This window comes from Ochotona curzoniae, unplaced genomic scaffold (assembly GCF_017591425.1).
Source record: "Ochotona curzoniae isolate NIBS_2020 unplaced genomic scaffold, NIBS_Ocur_1.0 contig_1031, whole genome shotgun sequence".
NCBI classification, from domain to species: Eukaryota; Metazoa; Chordata; class Mammalia; order Lagomorpha; family Ochotonidae; genus Ochotona; species Ochotona curzoniae.
Window position 1 is genome coordinate 839,908 of NW_024464927.1, and position 14,947 is coordinate 854,854.

At 49.9% G+C, this 14,947-nt stretch overlaps 1 protein-coding gene across 3 annotated transcripts in view; it reads right to left on the reverse strand.

Moving 5' to 3' along the window:
• LOC121164484 (MRN complex-interacting protein-like) overlaps nucleotides 1-12,808 on the reverse strand; it is an 813,414-nt gene extending 800,606 nt beyond the window's left edge. For all 3 annotated transcript variants that reach the window (XM_040992626.1, XM_040992629.1, XM_040992624.1), the window contains exons 1-3: nucleotides 12,730-12,808; nucleotides 10,434-10,493; nucleotides 3,191-3,279 (exon numbers count right to left, since the gene is read on the reverse strand). In XM_040992626.1, coding sequence (XP_040848560.1) covers nucleotides 3,191-3,279; nucleotides 10,434-10,493; nucleotides 12,730-12,795 — 215 coding nt within the window. In that variant the 5' untranslated portion in view covers nucleotides 12,796-12,808. The remainder of the gene's footprint in view (nucleotides 1-3,190; nucleotides 3,280-10,433; nucleotides 10,494-12,729) is intronic.
• Between the last annotated feature and the right edge of the window lie 2,139 nt (nucleotides 12,809-14,947).

Genomic DNA, 14,947 nt, shown 5'->3' on the forward strand with positions numbered 1-14,947 from the left:
ACATGAGCCCTGCCTGGTCTCGGTTTGGAAATCTCTGTGTCATTAATGGGTCTATCTCAGGAGCCAGAAAATTTCCAGTCAGTGCCAACGGCTGTGTCCGCAGCATGGTCCTCATTACTCTGCGAAGTTGCTGGGTTCTTTTTGCCAGTAGGAGAGGTCCTGGTTCACTGGAGTAGCCTGGCTTATCTTTTGTATATTCCTGAGTAAGTTCCTCTCTCTTGCAGAAGAGCCTGCCAAGGCAGTGTCCCACATGCAGCTGTGTACACTGAGGTCAGGGCACATCCCAAAGATTTGGTCCCTGAGATCAGAGATCCTGTGGCATCAGAAGGTACAGCTGATTCACCCCTGGGACTCCGATGGGACACAGGCAATAATACTCCTGAACCATACCCATGTGGCAAAGGGCCTGGGCTCTAGGCACATTCCTAGCCAGGTCAGTTGCCATGGCAGGGGATGTGCTGGCAATAACGTCCTGTCTGCAGGGCTCATCTGGTCGCCAGGGACAAGGTCATCTGTCACACTGTCCTAAGCAAAATGAAGAAAGGAAGGAAGGAAGTGAGGAAACAAAGAAGGAAGGCAGTCAGGAAGGAAGGAAGGAACATGGTAATTTCTAAAGAAAAGAAAAAAGAAGGCAACGTGCCTGAGCCCACTGTGATGGCTCGATGGCTAAATCCTCACCTTGCAAGAGCTGGGAGCCCATCTGGGAGACAATTCTAATCCCGGCAGCCCCAATTCCCATCCAGCTCCATGCTTGTGGCCTGGGAAAGCAGTCAAGGATGGCCCAAAGCCTTGGAAACCTGCACCCACGTAGGAGTCGCAGAATGGGCTCCTGGCTCCTGGTTTAGAATCATCTCAGGTTTGGCCATTACAGCCATCTGGGGAGTGAAACGGTGGACAGAAAATTTTTTCCTCTGCTTTTACTCTCTGTAAATCTGCTTTTCCAACAAAAAGAAAAAATCAGAGTCAGAAAGAGAGAGAGAGGGAAAGACAGAACTTCCATCCACTGGTTCACTGCTCAGAGTTGCATCCTCTGCTGCTTTCCCAGGCCATCAGCAGGAAGCTGGACTAGAAATGGAGCAGCCAGGACCTGAACTGGTGTCCATATCTGACGCCAGTGCCACAGGTAGAAGATTAGCTCGCCATGCCACTGTGCCAGCCCATAATGTTTTTTTTTTTAAGAGCCAGAAGCTTCAGCAGGTCTCCCATAAGGGTGGCCAGAGCCCAAACACTTGGGCCATCTTGCACAGCTTTTCTCAGGTCATTAATAGGAAGCTACATTGCAAGTGGAGCATTGGAACACAAACCAGCATTCATATGGCATGTTGGGGGCAGCAACTTGACCAGCAACGCCACAACACTGTGCCTCTACTTTCACTTTCAAGAACTGGGAGCCAATGTTGTGGCACAGCAAGTTAAGTCCCTGCCTGTAGTGGTGGCATCCTTTATCAGAGCACTGCTTCGGGTCCCGCTGCTCTGCCTGTGAGCCAGCTCTCCGCTGGTTTGTCTGGGAAGGCAGCAGAGAATGGCCCAAGTACCTGGGCCCCTGGCACTCATGTGGGAGGCCCAGATGGAGCTTCAGGCTCCTAGCTTTGTTCTGGCCCAGCCCTGCCCATTGTGGCTAGTGGACCAGTGTAAGATTTCACTATTTCACTGTCTCCCTTTGTCACTCTGTCAAACAACTAAATTTTTTAACCAACTGATTTTTCTAAAGCCTATCAATTCCCCCCACACTGTCAGATTTACTGATTGTGCAATATTACACATGCTGAATTCCTTGAGCTCTCACTTTCCTCAGCTGCCTGCTGCTCAGTCTATTCTGACATATTTCATTCATTGTTTAGTAATTTCCAAAACTTTATTTATTTGAATTGCAGAGTTTACAGAGATAAGGAGAGACAGAGAGCTCTTCCATTTGCTGCTTCACTCCTCAAATGGCTGCAATGATCAGAGAAGGCCTGGTCCAAACCCAAAGAGCCAGAAGCTCTTCTGGGTCTCCCACATGGGTGCAGGAGCCCAAGCACTTGGGTCACCTTTGACGGCTTTCCCAGGCATATTAGCAGGGAAGTGGACCTGAAGTGGAACAACTTGACTTGAACTGGCATCCATAAGGGATGCCAGGTGACAGATGGTGCCTTACTTGCCAAGCCCCAGCACCATCCCCCTGTTTACTGAGTTTTAACTCTGAGTCTGTGTTTCCTGGGATTCTGCCTGTGGGAGTTCTTGGAAGCCAGGATGGAAGGTGTGCTGCTCCAGAGAGGAGCAACTGAAACGTACACTCTCAGCTTGAGACTTTTGCACTGTGTGTGCGGAAGGCTAGAAAACCAGGATTTCCGAAATCGTCAGCTATTCCCTCTTCATCAGCAGCTGCATGGTGGGTATGTGAATTTGTTCATGACAGGACAGCCCTATGGGACTCACTTTACATGGAGGGCTCCCACTGTCCTTCCCCACTGACCAGGCCCCACACTGTCTTTTTCCTCCTGCAGCTCTCTGGCCGGCTGAACAAGGGCTCCAGGGAACCAGGTGACAATCACAGTAGTTCAGAGGTTGCCTTCTGGATTTTGGCTTTACTTCATTTTTACCTCTGAGGGTTATTGATTCTCCTGCCAGCTCATCAGTGCACTGAAAAAAACCCTGCAGCCAGTAGTTTTATTTTCGGTGGGAGAATTGTTTAATATGTTCAATTCACTGTATAAGAGTACAATGAGGACCTAGCTGTGCCATAGCTAGTTAAACCTTTGCCTGTGGTACCAGAATCCCATGTGGGCCTTGGTTGAAGTCCCAGCTGCTCCATTTCCCATCCAGTTCCCTACTCATGACCTGGTAAGATAGCAGTGGATGGGGCAAGACCTTGACACCCTGCACCCCCATGAGAGACCTAGAAGAAGCTTCTGGTTCCTGGCTTCAGATAAGCCCGGCTCTATCTGTTGTAGCCATTTGGGGAGTGAACCCTCAGATGGCAGATCTCTCTCCTTTTCTCTCCATAGCTCTGCTCCTCAAATAAAAACAAATAAGTATTAAAAGAGTAATATGATCAAAGATGTGTGGGAAAATGTCAATGAAAGATCACGCATGCCCCCACCTTTGTGGAGGTTTTCTCCACTGGATGAATCCAGGAATAAAGCACACACTCACTGTACAGTTGACAAGCAAGCAGATTGGCAAGCGTGCTCCTCTCCCAACACCATACCTGAGCGGCAGCTCTGAGACCTGTCCTTGCAGCAGATTTAACTTTTGGACATGGCGCCTGCAGTCAGCACCGGAGCCCTCACCGTAGCTCTGCGAAACAAAAGAAACATGTGAAGTTTGAAAAGCTCCTCAGGGTGTGAAGAACAGCCACCTGTGAGACCCACCTCGGGGAGGATGGTGCTGTGCTCTGCAAGGCCCAAGACTGCCTGAAACAGCCAGTCTGGAGCCACAGACAGACGGGCTCCAGAACTGATTAATTCTCTCTGGCTGCCCCACCAGCATGCAGCTCTAGTTTCAAAGGCAAAAGCACCTTAAGCCCTGCTCAAAATGACCAATGAACCTGAATAAAACTTCCCAAGAGAAATGACCCAAATCCCCACAAACTATATGGAAGGATGCTTCATTTGCTGATAGACAGTGGAACACAAAATGAGGTGTTCTTCTTTGTTCTTCGTGGCATCACTCAGGCATCTTTAGGCCTCATTCTGGACTCCTTCAGCCCATAAATATTTACTGAGAACCTGCCATGTGTCAGGCCTTGGTCTAGCTATGAGACATGCACTGCAGTGTCACTGAGGAGCAGACATGCCAGTGAGACAAGAAGGAGAAACACACCCAGAGAGAAAGAGATCTTTCCTCTATTGGGCCACTCCCCAAAGGCTGAAATGGCTAGGGCAGCGCCAGGTCAAATCCAGGAGCTTCACCCCAGTCTCCCATGTGGGTGCAGGGGCTTAAGGACATGAGCCATCTTCTGCTGCTTTCCCAGGTGCATCAGCAGTGAGCCTGATCAGGAGTAGAAACAGCCTGGAACACAAATTGGTGTCCCCACACGATATGTGTGCTACAGATGATGGCTGAACACATTTTAATGGCCCCAAAAAAGACAACTTGAAAAGACCAGTATTTCAAAATGTTTCTGAAGAATGGAAATAAAAGGTAAGTTTATTTTTATACAAAATTTAAAAGTTCTTAAATAGATTTCCATCATATGAATCTCCAAGAACGTACTGAAGATCCCTAGGTAAAATGTCTGGCCTATCACATGGTGCCAGGCACACATGAGGAAATCAGAGCCAAGAAGCGGGGCAGGCAGAGGAACCCAGACGCCACCTGACAAAGGGTCTTCTAGTGCTCAAGGATCAGGTCAGTGAGAAGGGGAGATGTGGGCACAAACAGGAAGATACAGGCGAGGGTGTCCCACACACAGCTGGAGAAAGAACATTCCAACAGAGGCACGAGATGAGAATGAAGGCTGAGACCTTGAGCCTCGCCTGAGGGGGATCAGTGAGCCTGGAGCTGAGTGCTCTGAAGGGAGGCCAGCAGGAGATGACAGTGGATGGTCTTCCACATGCAGTGGTACACTCCTACAGACCTGCTCTGCGGCTGCCATCCTGAAGAGCTTTGTGAAAATAACTGTTTTTAAAAGACTTATTTATTTGTATTTGAAAGGCAGTTATAAAAGAGTGAAGGAGAGACAGACCTTGCATCTGCCAGTTCTTTCTCCAAATGGGTGCAATGGTTAGAGCTGGGACAATGCCAGGCAGTGGGCAGGAGCTTCTTCTGGGTCTCCCAACATGGTTGTAGGCACCCAAGCACTTAGGCACTTTTCTACTGTTTTCCCAGGTATATCAGTAGGGAGCTGGATTAGAAATGTAGCAGCCAGGACATGATGCAGGACGTCAGAGCTAAGCTGGAGGCTTATGCTGATACACCATGCTGCCAGCTCCTACATGAGATTTATTTATTTGAGAAGGATGAATGCACAGAAAGCGCTCCCATCTGCTAGTTCACTAACCAAGTGCCTGCAATGGCAGGGGCTGGCCAATGTGGGGTCAGGAACTCAATTGCTTGAGCTATTACTGATACCTACCAGGGTCTGCATTAGAAGTTGGAGGTGGCTTGTGCCATGGCTCATCAGGCCAATCCTCCACCATCAAGTGCCAGCATCCCATACAGGTGCTGGTTCATGTCCTGGGCACTCCATGTCCAATCCAGCTCACCGCTTATAGCCTGGGAAGGCAGCAAGGGATGGCTCAAGTCATTGCAATCCTACAACCATGTGGGAAACCAGAAAGAAGAGCCAAGCTTCAGATTAGCTCAGGGTCAGCTAATGTAGCCATTTGGGGAGTCAATACCAGATACAATATCTTTCTCTTTTTCTCCTTCTTTCTTTAGATCTGACTTTCAAACAAAAGTAAAAAATCTTACCAAAAAAAGGGAGGGGGGAGAAAAAGGAAATTGGAGGGGCTGGTGCTATGGCATGGTAGGCTGGGCCTGGTCTGCCATGCTAGTATCCTATATAGGGACCAGTGCATGTCCCAGCTGCTCCACTTCTGATCCAGTTCCCTACCTATGATCTGGGAACTTGATGGCTCAGGTCCTCGGGCCCCTGCTCAGTGTGGGAGACAGGGGCAGCTCCTAGCTCTGGAGGGTTTAACTCTGGCCATTTCGGCCATTAGGGAAGTGAACCAGTGGATGGAAGTTCTCTCTCTCTTTCTTTGTTTCTTCTCCTGTAACTCTGCCTTTCAAATAAAAATAAATAACTCCCTGAAAACAGTTTTAAACAAAAGAAAAAGAAAAGGAAGCTTCAGTCAGGAGTTAGAGCCAGCACTGAAATCCAGACAATATCATAATGTGGTCAATCAGAAGCCTGGAGCCCTGCAGGAGCTTCTTCTGTCTCCCACTTGGCTGCAGGGTCTCCAGGCTTAGGGCTGTCCTCCTCTGCTTTTCCCAGGCCACAGGAAGGGAGCTGGATGGGAAGCAGAGCAGCTGGGACACAAACTGGGGCTGATGATTCACTCCCCAAGTGAGCGCAACGGCCGATGCTATGCCGATCTGAAGCCAGGAGCCTCTTCTGGGTCTCTCACACAGGTGCAGGGTCCCAAAGCTTTGGGCAGTCCTCGACTGCTTTCCCGGGCCACAAGCAGGGAGCTGGATGGGAAGCGGGACTGCTGGCATTAGAATCAGTACCCATATGTGATCCAGCGCCCATATGAGATCCCGGGCGTGCAAGGCAGGACCTTAACTGCTGTGCCATCGCGCTGGGCCCTAGAAGTGGAATCTTAAAAAAAAAGGTTTTTAAATTTTTATTGCAAAGTCAGATATACAAAGAGGAGAAGAGACAGAGAGGAAGATCTTCTGTCCAATGATTCACTCCCCAAGCAAGTGCCGTAGCTGTGCTGATCTGTTGTCAAGAGCCCACAGCCTCTTCCACACATGCATGCAGGGCCCAAGGCTCTGGGCCATCCTCGATGCTTTCCAAGGCCACAAGCAAGGAGCTGGATGGGAAGCGGGACTGCTGGCATTAGAATCAGTACCCATATGTGATCCTGATGTATCCAAGGCAAGGACTTTAGCTCCTGGGCTACTATGCTGGGCCCAGAAGTGGCATCTTAACTGCGAAGCTAAACATTACCTGTTAAAAAAATTCTGACAGTAAGTCCAGGATGGTAGCCTAGTGGCTAAATCCTGGCTTCAGATCAGCTTAGCTCTGCTGTTGCAGCCACGTGGGAGAGTGAACCAGCAGATGGAAGATCTCTTTGTCTCTCCTACTCTGTAAATCTGCCTTTGCAATACATAAAAATAAATAAATCTTAACAAAACAAAGAAACAACAACAAAAACCATGCCGACACCGTTTCACTGTTTGAGTGAAGTCCAGTGGACAAAGCAGAGCAGACGTGTGGCCAACCGTTCCTTGCCACCTCATGTGTACACTCACTCTCCATGGCTCAGGACACCTGAGACACATGACTGCTGTGGACTCAGCGAGACCTGGAGTGCAGACGGTAGGGGAAGGGTGCTGATGGCCTGGGAGGTTGGACTTTCCACTGGAACCAGAACCTGTTGCAAGCGCAGAATGTGGCAATGATGTTTTAAGAATCATTAGCCATCAAGTGTCCTACCATATCCTTTCTTCCTCATGCTACTTCCCTGCTTTAGGCAACAGTCAGGCTGAGAAGGGCCTTATAGAAGGCAAGGGATCGACGAGGCCACCCAGGGCTGCTCTTCCTTCTTTACTCATCAGTAAGTCAGAAGTGGAGTGTAGGTAGAAGCTGCGCATGCCAAGAAATGCAGTAAAGCCAGCCAGTGTGGCTGTGAGCTCTTCTGCTGCTCTGGGTAGGGTGAATTACGTGAGCATGAATGAGCCGTGCAACTCGCACTATGCCATGCAGATGACTTCACAAACACCAAGTGACTTACACTTGTATTTAATGCTGGCTTTGCAAAACATCAGGAGGAAAAGTAAAAGCATGATAGTATATCAGAACGTTAGGTTTTCTTTAAAGAAGATGTTAAAAAAATATGAGAAGTCAGGAGGGATCACAGGGGTGGGCCTCTGGCAGAGCGGTTAACCCACCTTAGAGGTCTGCATCCCTTATGACAATTCCTGGGTTCAAGTCTCAGCTCTGCTCCCAACGTCAGCTTGCCGCTATGGAGTAGCAGGTGCAGCTCAAGTCACTGGGGCCTTGTCAACCTGTGTGAGATGCAGACTGGGATCCTGGTCCTGTTTTCAGCTTGCACCAACCAAGCTGTGGTATGCATTTGGGGAATGAATCAGCTGACAGATCTCTGTCTGGTGGACTTCCATTAAAGAGAGAAAGAATATGACAGAGAGAGAGTGACAGAGAAACTATTAACAAACAAACAAAAGACAAAACAGGCCCAAATCAGTGGCACAGCACGTTAATCCTCCACTCTGGCACCAACATCCCATAGAGAGGCTGGTTCATATTCTGGCTGCTCCACTTCTGATCCAGCTCTCTGCTTATGACCTGGGAGAGCTGCAAAGGATGGCTCAAGTCCTTGGAACCCTGCACACACCTGAGAGACCTGGAAGAGGCTCCTGGCTCCCAGCTTTGGATTAGCTCAGCTCTGGCCGTTGAGGACATTTAGGGATGGAAAACTTCCCTAGCCCCACTCTACAAAACCTGCCTTCCAAATAAAAATAAATACACCTTTTAAAAAAGGGTTTTGTAACAGGATCCCCACATTTTGGGCTCTCCCCAAAGCTTCACATAGTTGGCTCTGTGTACAGGGTAAGTATTTGGCTCTGAGTAGAGGACTCAGTGTGTGTTCTAAGAGGAGCCCCTGGCTGTGGTACTGAGAGAGGGCACAGCACAGAGACAGGCAGGGCAGCTAGGAAGCCACTGCTCACAGAGATGGGGAGCAGGGCTGCAGGAAGACGCCAACACAAACTGCTCAGGGACTGAACTGTAGGAAGAATGTAAATACAGAGCCAGGAGTGCCCAGACAGAGACCTCAGAGGGATGCAGCAGAAAGGCATGGAATGGCTATGGGAAGAGTAGGTCTGTGGGCGCCGGCAGGCTTCTGTTTGGACAGGTGAGATGTGAGATGTCTGTTACATACCCCATGGTGACTGGCAGTGGTGGCACACACATATATAAGAGTTTTCATATGGTCTTATCTTGGGTCACTTCGGAATGAATGAGGCCAAACAGGCAGCGAGGCTACACTCAGAGTCCTTCAATAACTGGACACTGCGGAGAGGAGACAACCAACAAGGAGGACCAGAGCAGCAACCGGCCAGGCATGAGAAGACCAGCAGGAGGGCCTGGAGCCTGTATGTCATCTCTGACTGAGACATGAGTGATCCCAGTGGCTGCTTAGGAGAGCAGATCTGCATGGAGAGAAGAGGAGCAGTAGAGGGGAATGGCAGAGTTGGGCAAGCTTGAGGACTCAGAGCCTGGAATGACCAGCAGGGTCATACAGACACAGCCTCCCTTCTCTGGACTCCAGAGTGCCCGGTGACCAGGTCCAGCCAGGAGACCAGTCTCTGCTGTGTAATGTCATCCACTAGCAGGTCCGGCCCTTAAAGGCCTCCTGGGCAGCTCCCTTGAACTCTCCCCACCTCTGTGGCTGCAGGAAGCTGCAGACAAATCTGATGGAATAAAAGAACCTTTCGTGACAGGAGGCTGGCTGCCAGAGTGACCACACACAGCAACATCCTCCCAGGACAGTTTTGGTGTGTGTGACTGCTGTTGTAATCCTTGCACAGGTTGGGAGGCTCTGAGAGGAGGGCCAAGCCTTCCTCACAGAGAAACCAGAAATGCACAGACAAGCAGTAGTTACTGTGTGGGTGTCTGGCTGGCTGATCTGCCGGTTCCTGGCCCTGACAAGAGGTGGGCCCATGGGTGAATGCACCTGGTCCCAGGGGTGGCTTTGTGCATGAATCTCAGCTATTCCAGATGGCTCACAGGACATTCTGCATTCCCTGAGTGGAGGACATTACTGGAAGGAAAGACAGGAGAAAAGGGAAGAGGAAGGCATTGGGAGAAACTGGACAAAGGGGAGAAGGGAGGAAAGCTGGCTGGAGGCCCAGGGATGAAGTTCTGTCTTTGGGTTCCTTCCCCAAGACACCCCACTAGTGACAGCACATTTAAAATAATTTTCCACTGAAGCCATGTTCAATTTTTTTGTCTATTATTTGGAACAAAAGGAAACCTGATCAAAATACATTCTTAATTTCACCTCTGTGGTTTCTGTTCTAAGCAAAGCATGTGCAGCAGTGTTGGGTACTGTGCAGAGTGCTAGGGAGACGTGGGCAGAGCCTCCCGCAATTCACTCTGAGACGGACGGCACTCGTGCCAGGGCACTGATACCTCCCTCCTGATCAGGACCGCCAAAACGGGAGCGGAGTCTCTAAGGGAGGGGACTTGGCCCGTGTTCAGTGTCAGAAAAACACGAGATGAATGATGAGATGAGGCAGGAGAGGCAGCACTGGGCTACGGCAAGCAAAGTGAGTGGGAACAGGTGTTCAACAGACCGAAGGCATGAGGCGGTTGAGATCAACACGGACACACGAGAACTGTGCACCTCATCAGAGTAAGGGCAGCTACAGGAAAGGATTCCGTCCATACTCCCCACCCTGCTGGCTCTAACTGTCTGCCGTGTTCCTGCAGTCCCCGTGCTTGGTCCAGCTTTTGGTTACACCTGTATGTGTGCCTGTGTGCCCGTGAATTACTTTCTCTTCCCCTTCCCTATGAATCATGAAGGTCTCACTGCCCACTGTTTCTAGGCACCTGGCACACAGAAGGCACACAAGATACTTGTACTGAATGAAGAAAACCAAGGACGGCACCTCCCAGGCACTGCTCTGTCCACCTCATGGCCGGAGGGGACAGGAGCCCAGGGGCAGCAGCACGCCGCCTGGCCAACCATGAGAGAGAGATCCAGGCCGTGGAACGCTGGGACTCCACCTTGTCTCTGCTTCTAAGGACTCACCCGCAAAAACGACTGTTTCTTGCCGCAGGCTTTGCACGTCCATTTGGGACTCTTTTTCAGCTGGAAGGAAATTGCAGAGATATAGCTAAATATTTAGTTATTTTTTAAAAAGAACTTTTTATTTATTTGAAAGGTAGACTCAGAGGAAATCTTCCACCTGCCGGTTCACTCTCTGTATGGCCACACCAACTGTGTTGGGCCAGGCCAGAGCCAGGAGGCCAGACTCCACCTGGTACTCGGCCATTACCTACTGCCTTCCCAGAGGTATTCATAAATATTTTTTAAACTAAAAATAGGAAAGCAAATGAGAAATAACTAAAAACAGTAAGGAAATCTGGTATAGTGTGTGCAAACAAAACTAATACAAGCTCCAAAATTTAACATAGCTTTTATATAACAAATAACTAGCTACACGGAAGACCCTGAAGAAGCTCATGGCTTCAGCCAGCCTGCCCGGCCCAGCCACTGCAGCCCCTGTCACTCTGCCTGGCCAAAGCCAGAGGCCAGGAGCTTTGAGCTCTGTCTCACTCAGCCTTTCCAAGAAATTATCTTTTCTGAAAATCTGCAGATGCAGCTCTGGCCCAATGGCTCAACTGGCTAATCCTTCATCTCCAACTGTAGCATCCCATATGGGTGCTTGTTCATGTCCCAGATGCTCCATTTGCTACTCAGCTTCCTGCTTATGGCCTGGGAACATAGTAAAGGATGGCTCAAAGCCTGGGGACCTGTACCCATGTGGGAGACCTGCAGGAGGCTCCTGGCTCTAGACTGGCTCAGTTCTAGCCATCGCAGCCATTTGGGGAGTAAGCAATGGATGGAAGAGCTTTGTCTCTTCTCTCTGGAAATCTGATTTTCCGATTAAAAAAAAAAAAACAACCCTGCAGAAATACAACTACTGGAAATGAACTCACTGGGGAGCAAGTGAGAGATGGTATGGCGTGTAAGATCTCTACAAGTGTATGCTTCTGTCTGCCGTCTATTAAATGATGAAACAGTTTGATCCTTCCAGAGCTCAGCATTCTAGGCTCTGTAAGAGGGAAATGCTCCTTAAATCAGGGGCTCTTGCAAAGAAAAGAGATGTGGGAGAATGCCCATGATGCAGATCTACGGCTGGGGTAGCCTTCTCTGGGTTCGAATCCTTTTTCAGAGAGTTGAAAATGACGATAAGAACTGCACTACATTATCCACGTGCAACAACTTAAAGATGCAAATAATTTCCATTCCACCAACTCTCAGAATACACTGAAATAGGGAAGTAATACATGGGCTCAGCTCAGGCTGTTGCTATTTGGGGAGTGTACCAGTGGACTTTTCTGTCCTCTCGGAAACTCTGCCTTTCAAATAAAAATAAAACGGCTTTTAAAAGATGTATTCATTTTGATTTTAAAGGCAGTCTACACAGAGAGACAGAAAGAAAGATCTTTCATCTGCTGGTTCATTCCCCAAGTGGCCACAACCAAACTGATCTGAAGTCAGGAACCAGGAGCTTCTTCCGGGTCTCCCACGTGTGTACAGGGTCCCAAGGCTTTGGCCGTCCTCGACTACTTTCCCAGGCCACAAGCAGGGAGCTGGACGGAAAGTGGAGCAGCCAGGACTAGAACCAGTGCCCATAAGGGATCCTGGTGAGTGTAAGACCAGGACTTTCATCAACAGGCTACTGTGCCAGGTGCATAAATAAAACTTTAAGAAGAAGAAAATAAAAAATCTCTTGAGGCCCTAAAGTAGTTCTTATCTAAAATGCCTAGCTTGTAATACTAACAGATACCCACTCAATAGCTGCATCTGGGGGGCAGGGTAAGAGCTGTTTCTCTCAAGAGACTGGCATCATGGGGAGAGCATTTGATACAAAACGTGCTTTCGCTCCTAAAAGTCTATTGCCTTTTATCACACATCTTACAGAAGTCGGATGCCAGGACACAGCCGACCAGCACAGGACCAAGAGAGGGGTGTCCCTTAGAAGGGGACAGGGACATCCAACCAGCAGGAGAGGACAAGCTGTGAGACAGGGTTAGGGCACAGATGGAAGCAGAGCCCCAGGATGTGGTGACAGGACGCCCATGGCGGGGAGGGGTGCTTCTCCCATGAGAAGCCTGAGGGGCACTGCGGGGTCCCGGGTTGCCACCCCCACCCCGCCTGGGTCCCACAAGGTTCCCCAAATGTCACTAGACTTCACCAGAGCCCGCCTCTGCAGAAGCCACTACTCCCCCAAACCTACAACAGAGAGGCCGGGACGACGCCGGAGGGACGCGACCCCACACCACACCTGCCACCCGCGGGAGGCCGGCGCCCAGCCCACCTGGTGCGCTTGGAAGAGGCCGCAGCTGCAGCACCTGAGGACGCGGCAGCGCTGAGGCGGCGCCATGGGGCCTCCCACCCAGAGCCTCCCGCTCCCGCGCTCCCCTGCGCCCTCTTCCGGCCGTGCGCCTGCGCGCTCTGCCGGCCCGCCCCGCCCCCACAGGCCTCTGCTGGCCCAGGGGCGCCATCCCCACTTGAGGGGATCCGGAGGTTGTGGCTGCCCCAGCTGCACTTAGGGCCTTGGGTCGCAGTCAGCCGTTCACGGACTTGGCGGCTCTCCCAGGGCATTTCCTCCGGGTCGCGGTTGCCCATTGCTGTCCTCTGTGCAGGATCGCCAGGGAACAGAAGAGCCGGGAAGGCTCCCCACACTGCGTCCAGAGACCCCTGAGGATGGAAACCCACACCGGGCACCTTGGAAAGGATGGGGCAACTTAGATAGGACTGTGGAGAATTTCCCAACGCCTAGCCCTTTCAAGAGTCTCCTCAGAGTCCCCTCAGCGCATGCTGCTGCCAGAACAAAACAAAAATGGGGACAAAACCAAAAACATCAGAAAGCAGCCTGGACATCCACTGATTCCTAGGGCGGGAACCCTAAACCTAAACCCAAGCCCAGCCCCAACCCCAAACCTAACCTTTGTCATTTGTGAGCTTGGAGCTCAGCCCCTGGGCCACAGCACTGAATTAGGCCACATTCTTGCAGAACCCTCCTCAAGGTGTAGGTTTCTTTGAGAAAAGACCCTGAATTGTTACTTAGAACTACACGGAAACCAAAGCTTGATTTGGGCCAGGAGGATGGTCATTAATTAGAAGGTCTCCTAAAATAGCTTGGTTCTCCAAACTTGCCAGGTAGGGGCCATCACTCCTACTCCATCTTTCTCATCCCTGTTGTTAGACAAAGGAAATGTGGCCCGGGGGGAGGGTGGACTGCAATATTCCTGTGCTGGGAAACTTTGTAACAAGCAGGTGAGCCTCAGCCAATGACATCAGCCCAGATTCTCTTCCTGGCAGACAGCTAAAAGTTTCCAGGAAGACAGGCAACTTTGTAACAAGCAGGTGAAGCTGTTTTTGTTCCTCCCTTCTCTTTGCTTTCCACAAAGAGTGTGCTGAGGTCTTAGAGCTGGTGCTTCTTCCTTCTTAAAAAACTGCCTCATTCAACTTGTCTGCTGTTTTTTTTTTCCTTTTCACACCAACTTAATATTAAAATGTGTTTTCATTTTGTGTAGAATTGATTTACATCTTAAAGAATCTAATACAGGTTAGTTGAAATGGCAATTCTTATATACACTGGCAAATCATATCATGTTTTAGGATATTGCCCTTAAGTCACTATCAAGCAAAGGTTTGTTTTGGTGCAGCAAGTGAAGCCACCATTGAGATGCCTGCATCCCATCTCGAGAGTCCCATTGGAGTCCCCGCTACTCCTCTTTTGATTCAGCTTCTTACCAAGGCATCCTGGGAGGCAATGGATGATGGTTCAGGTGCTTGGACAGCTGCAACCCCTGTGGGAAATTCAGAGGGACTTCCAGGTTCCTGGCTTTGGCTACACCCACTCTGGGGAATTAATCAGCAAGCAGGAGATATCTTTGTCTCTCTCTGCCCTTCAAGTCAATGAAAATAATAAGCAATATAAAACAGTTCATTCTGAATTTGAATAAAGAAGAAAGTATAGGTTTAAAGACTCACACAAACACATAAATATCAGTGAAACGAGTTTTGTGTAAGGACTTACTGCATCAGTTTTAAAAGGTTGTTCTTTTGGGGGCCTGGTGTGGCAGTCTAACAGGTAAAGTCCTTGTCTTGCATGTGCCAGGATCACATACCGGTGACAATTCACATCCCAGCAGCCCCGCTTCCAATCCAGCTCCCTGCTTGCAGCCTGGGAAGGCAGTTGGATACTGCTCAAAGCCTTGGGACCCTGCGTCTGCCTGGGAGACCCAGAGGAGGCTCTTGGCTCCTGGCTTTGGATCTGCTCAGCTCTGGCTGTTGCAGCTGCTTGAGGAATGAATCAATGGATGGGAGATCTTTCTGCGTGTCTCTGTTCTTCTCTGTATTATCTGACTCCCCCCGCCCCCGAAAAAAAAGTTGTTTTTTTGAATTTTCTGTTTTCTGCACCCTTGGTCGTTTCTGAGAAATCTATGGAAATTTTCAGTAAAGCAAACTCCCCATGGCAGGCTCCACTTCCCACCCAGCAGCTCCATTTCCCAGCAGCTCCACTTCCC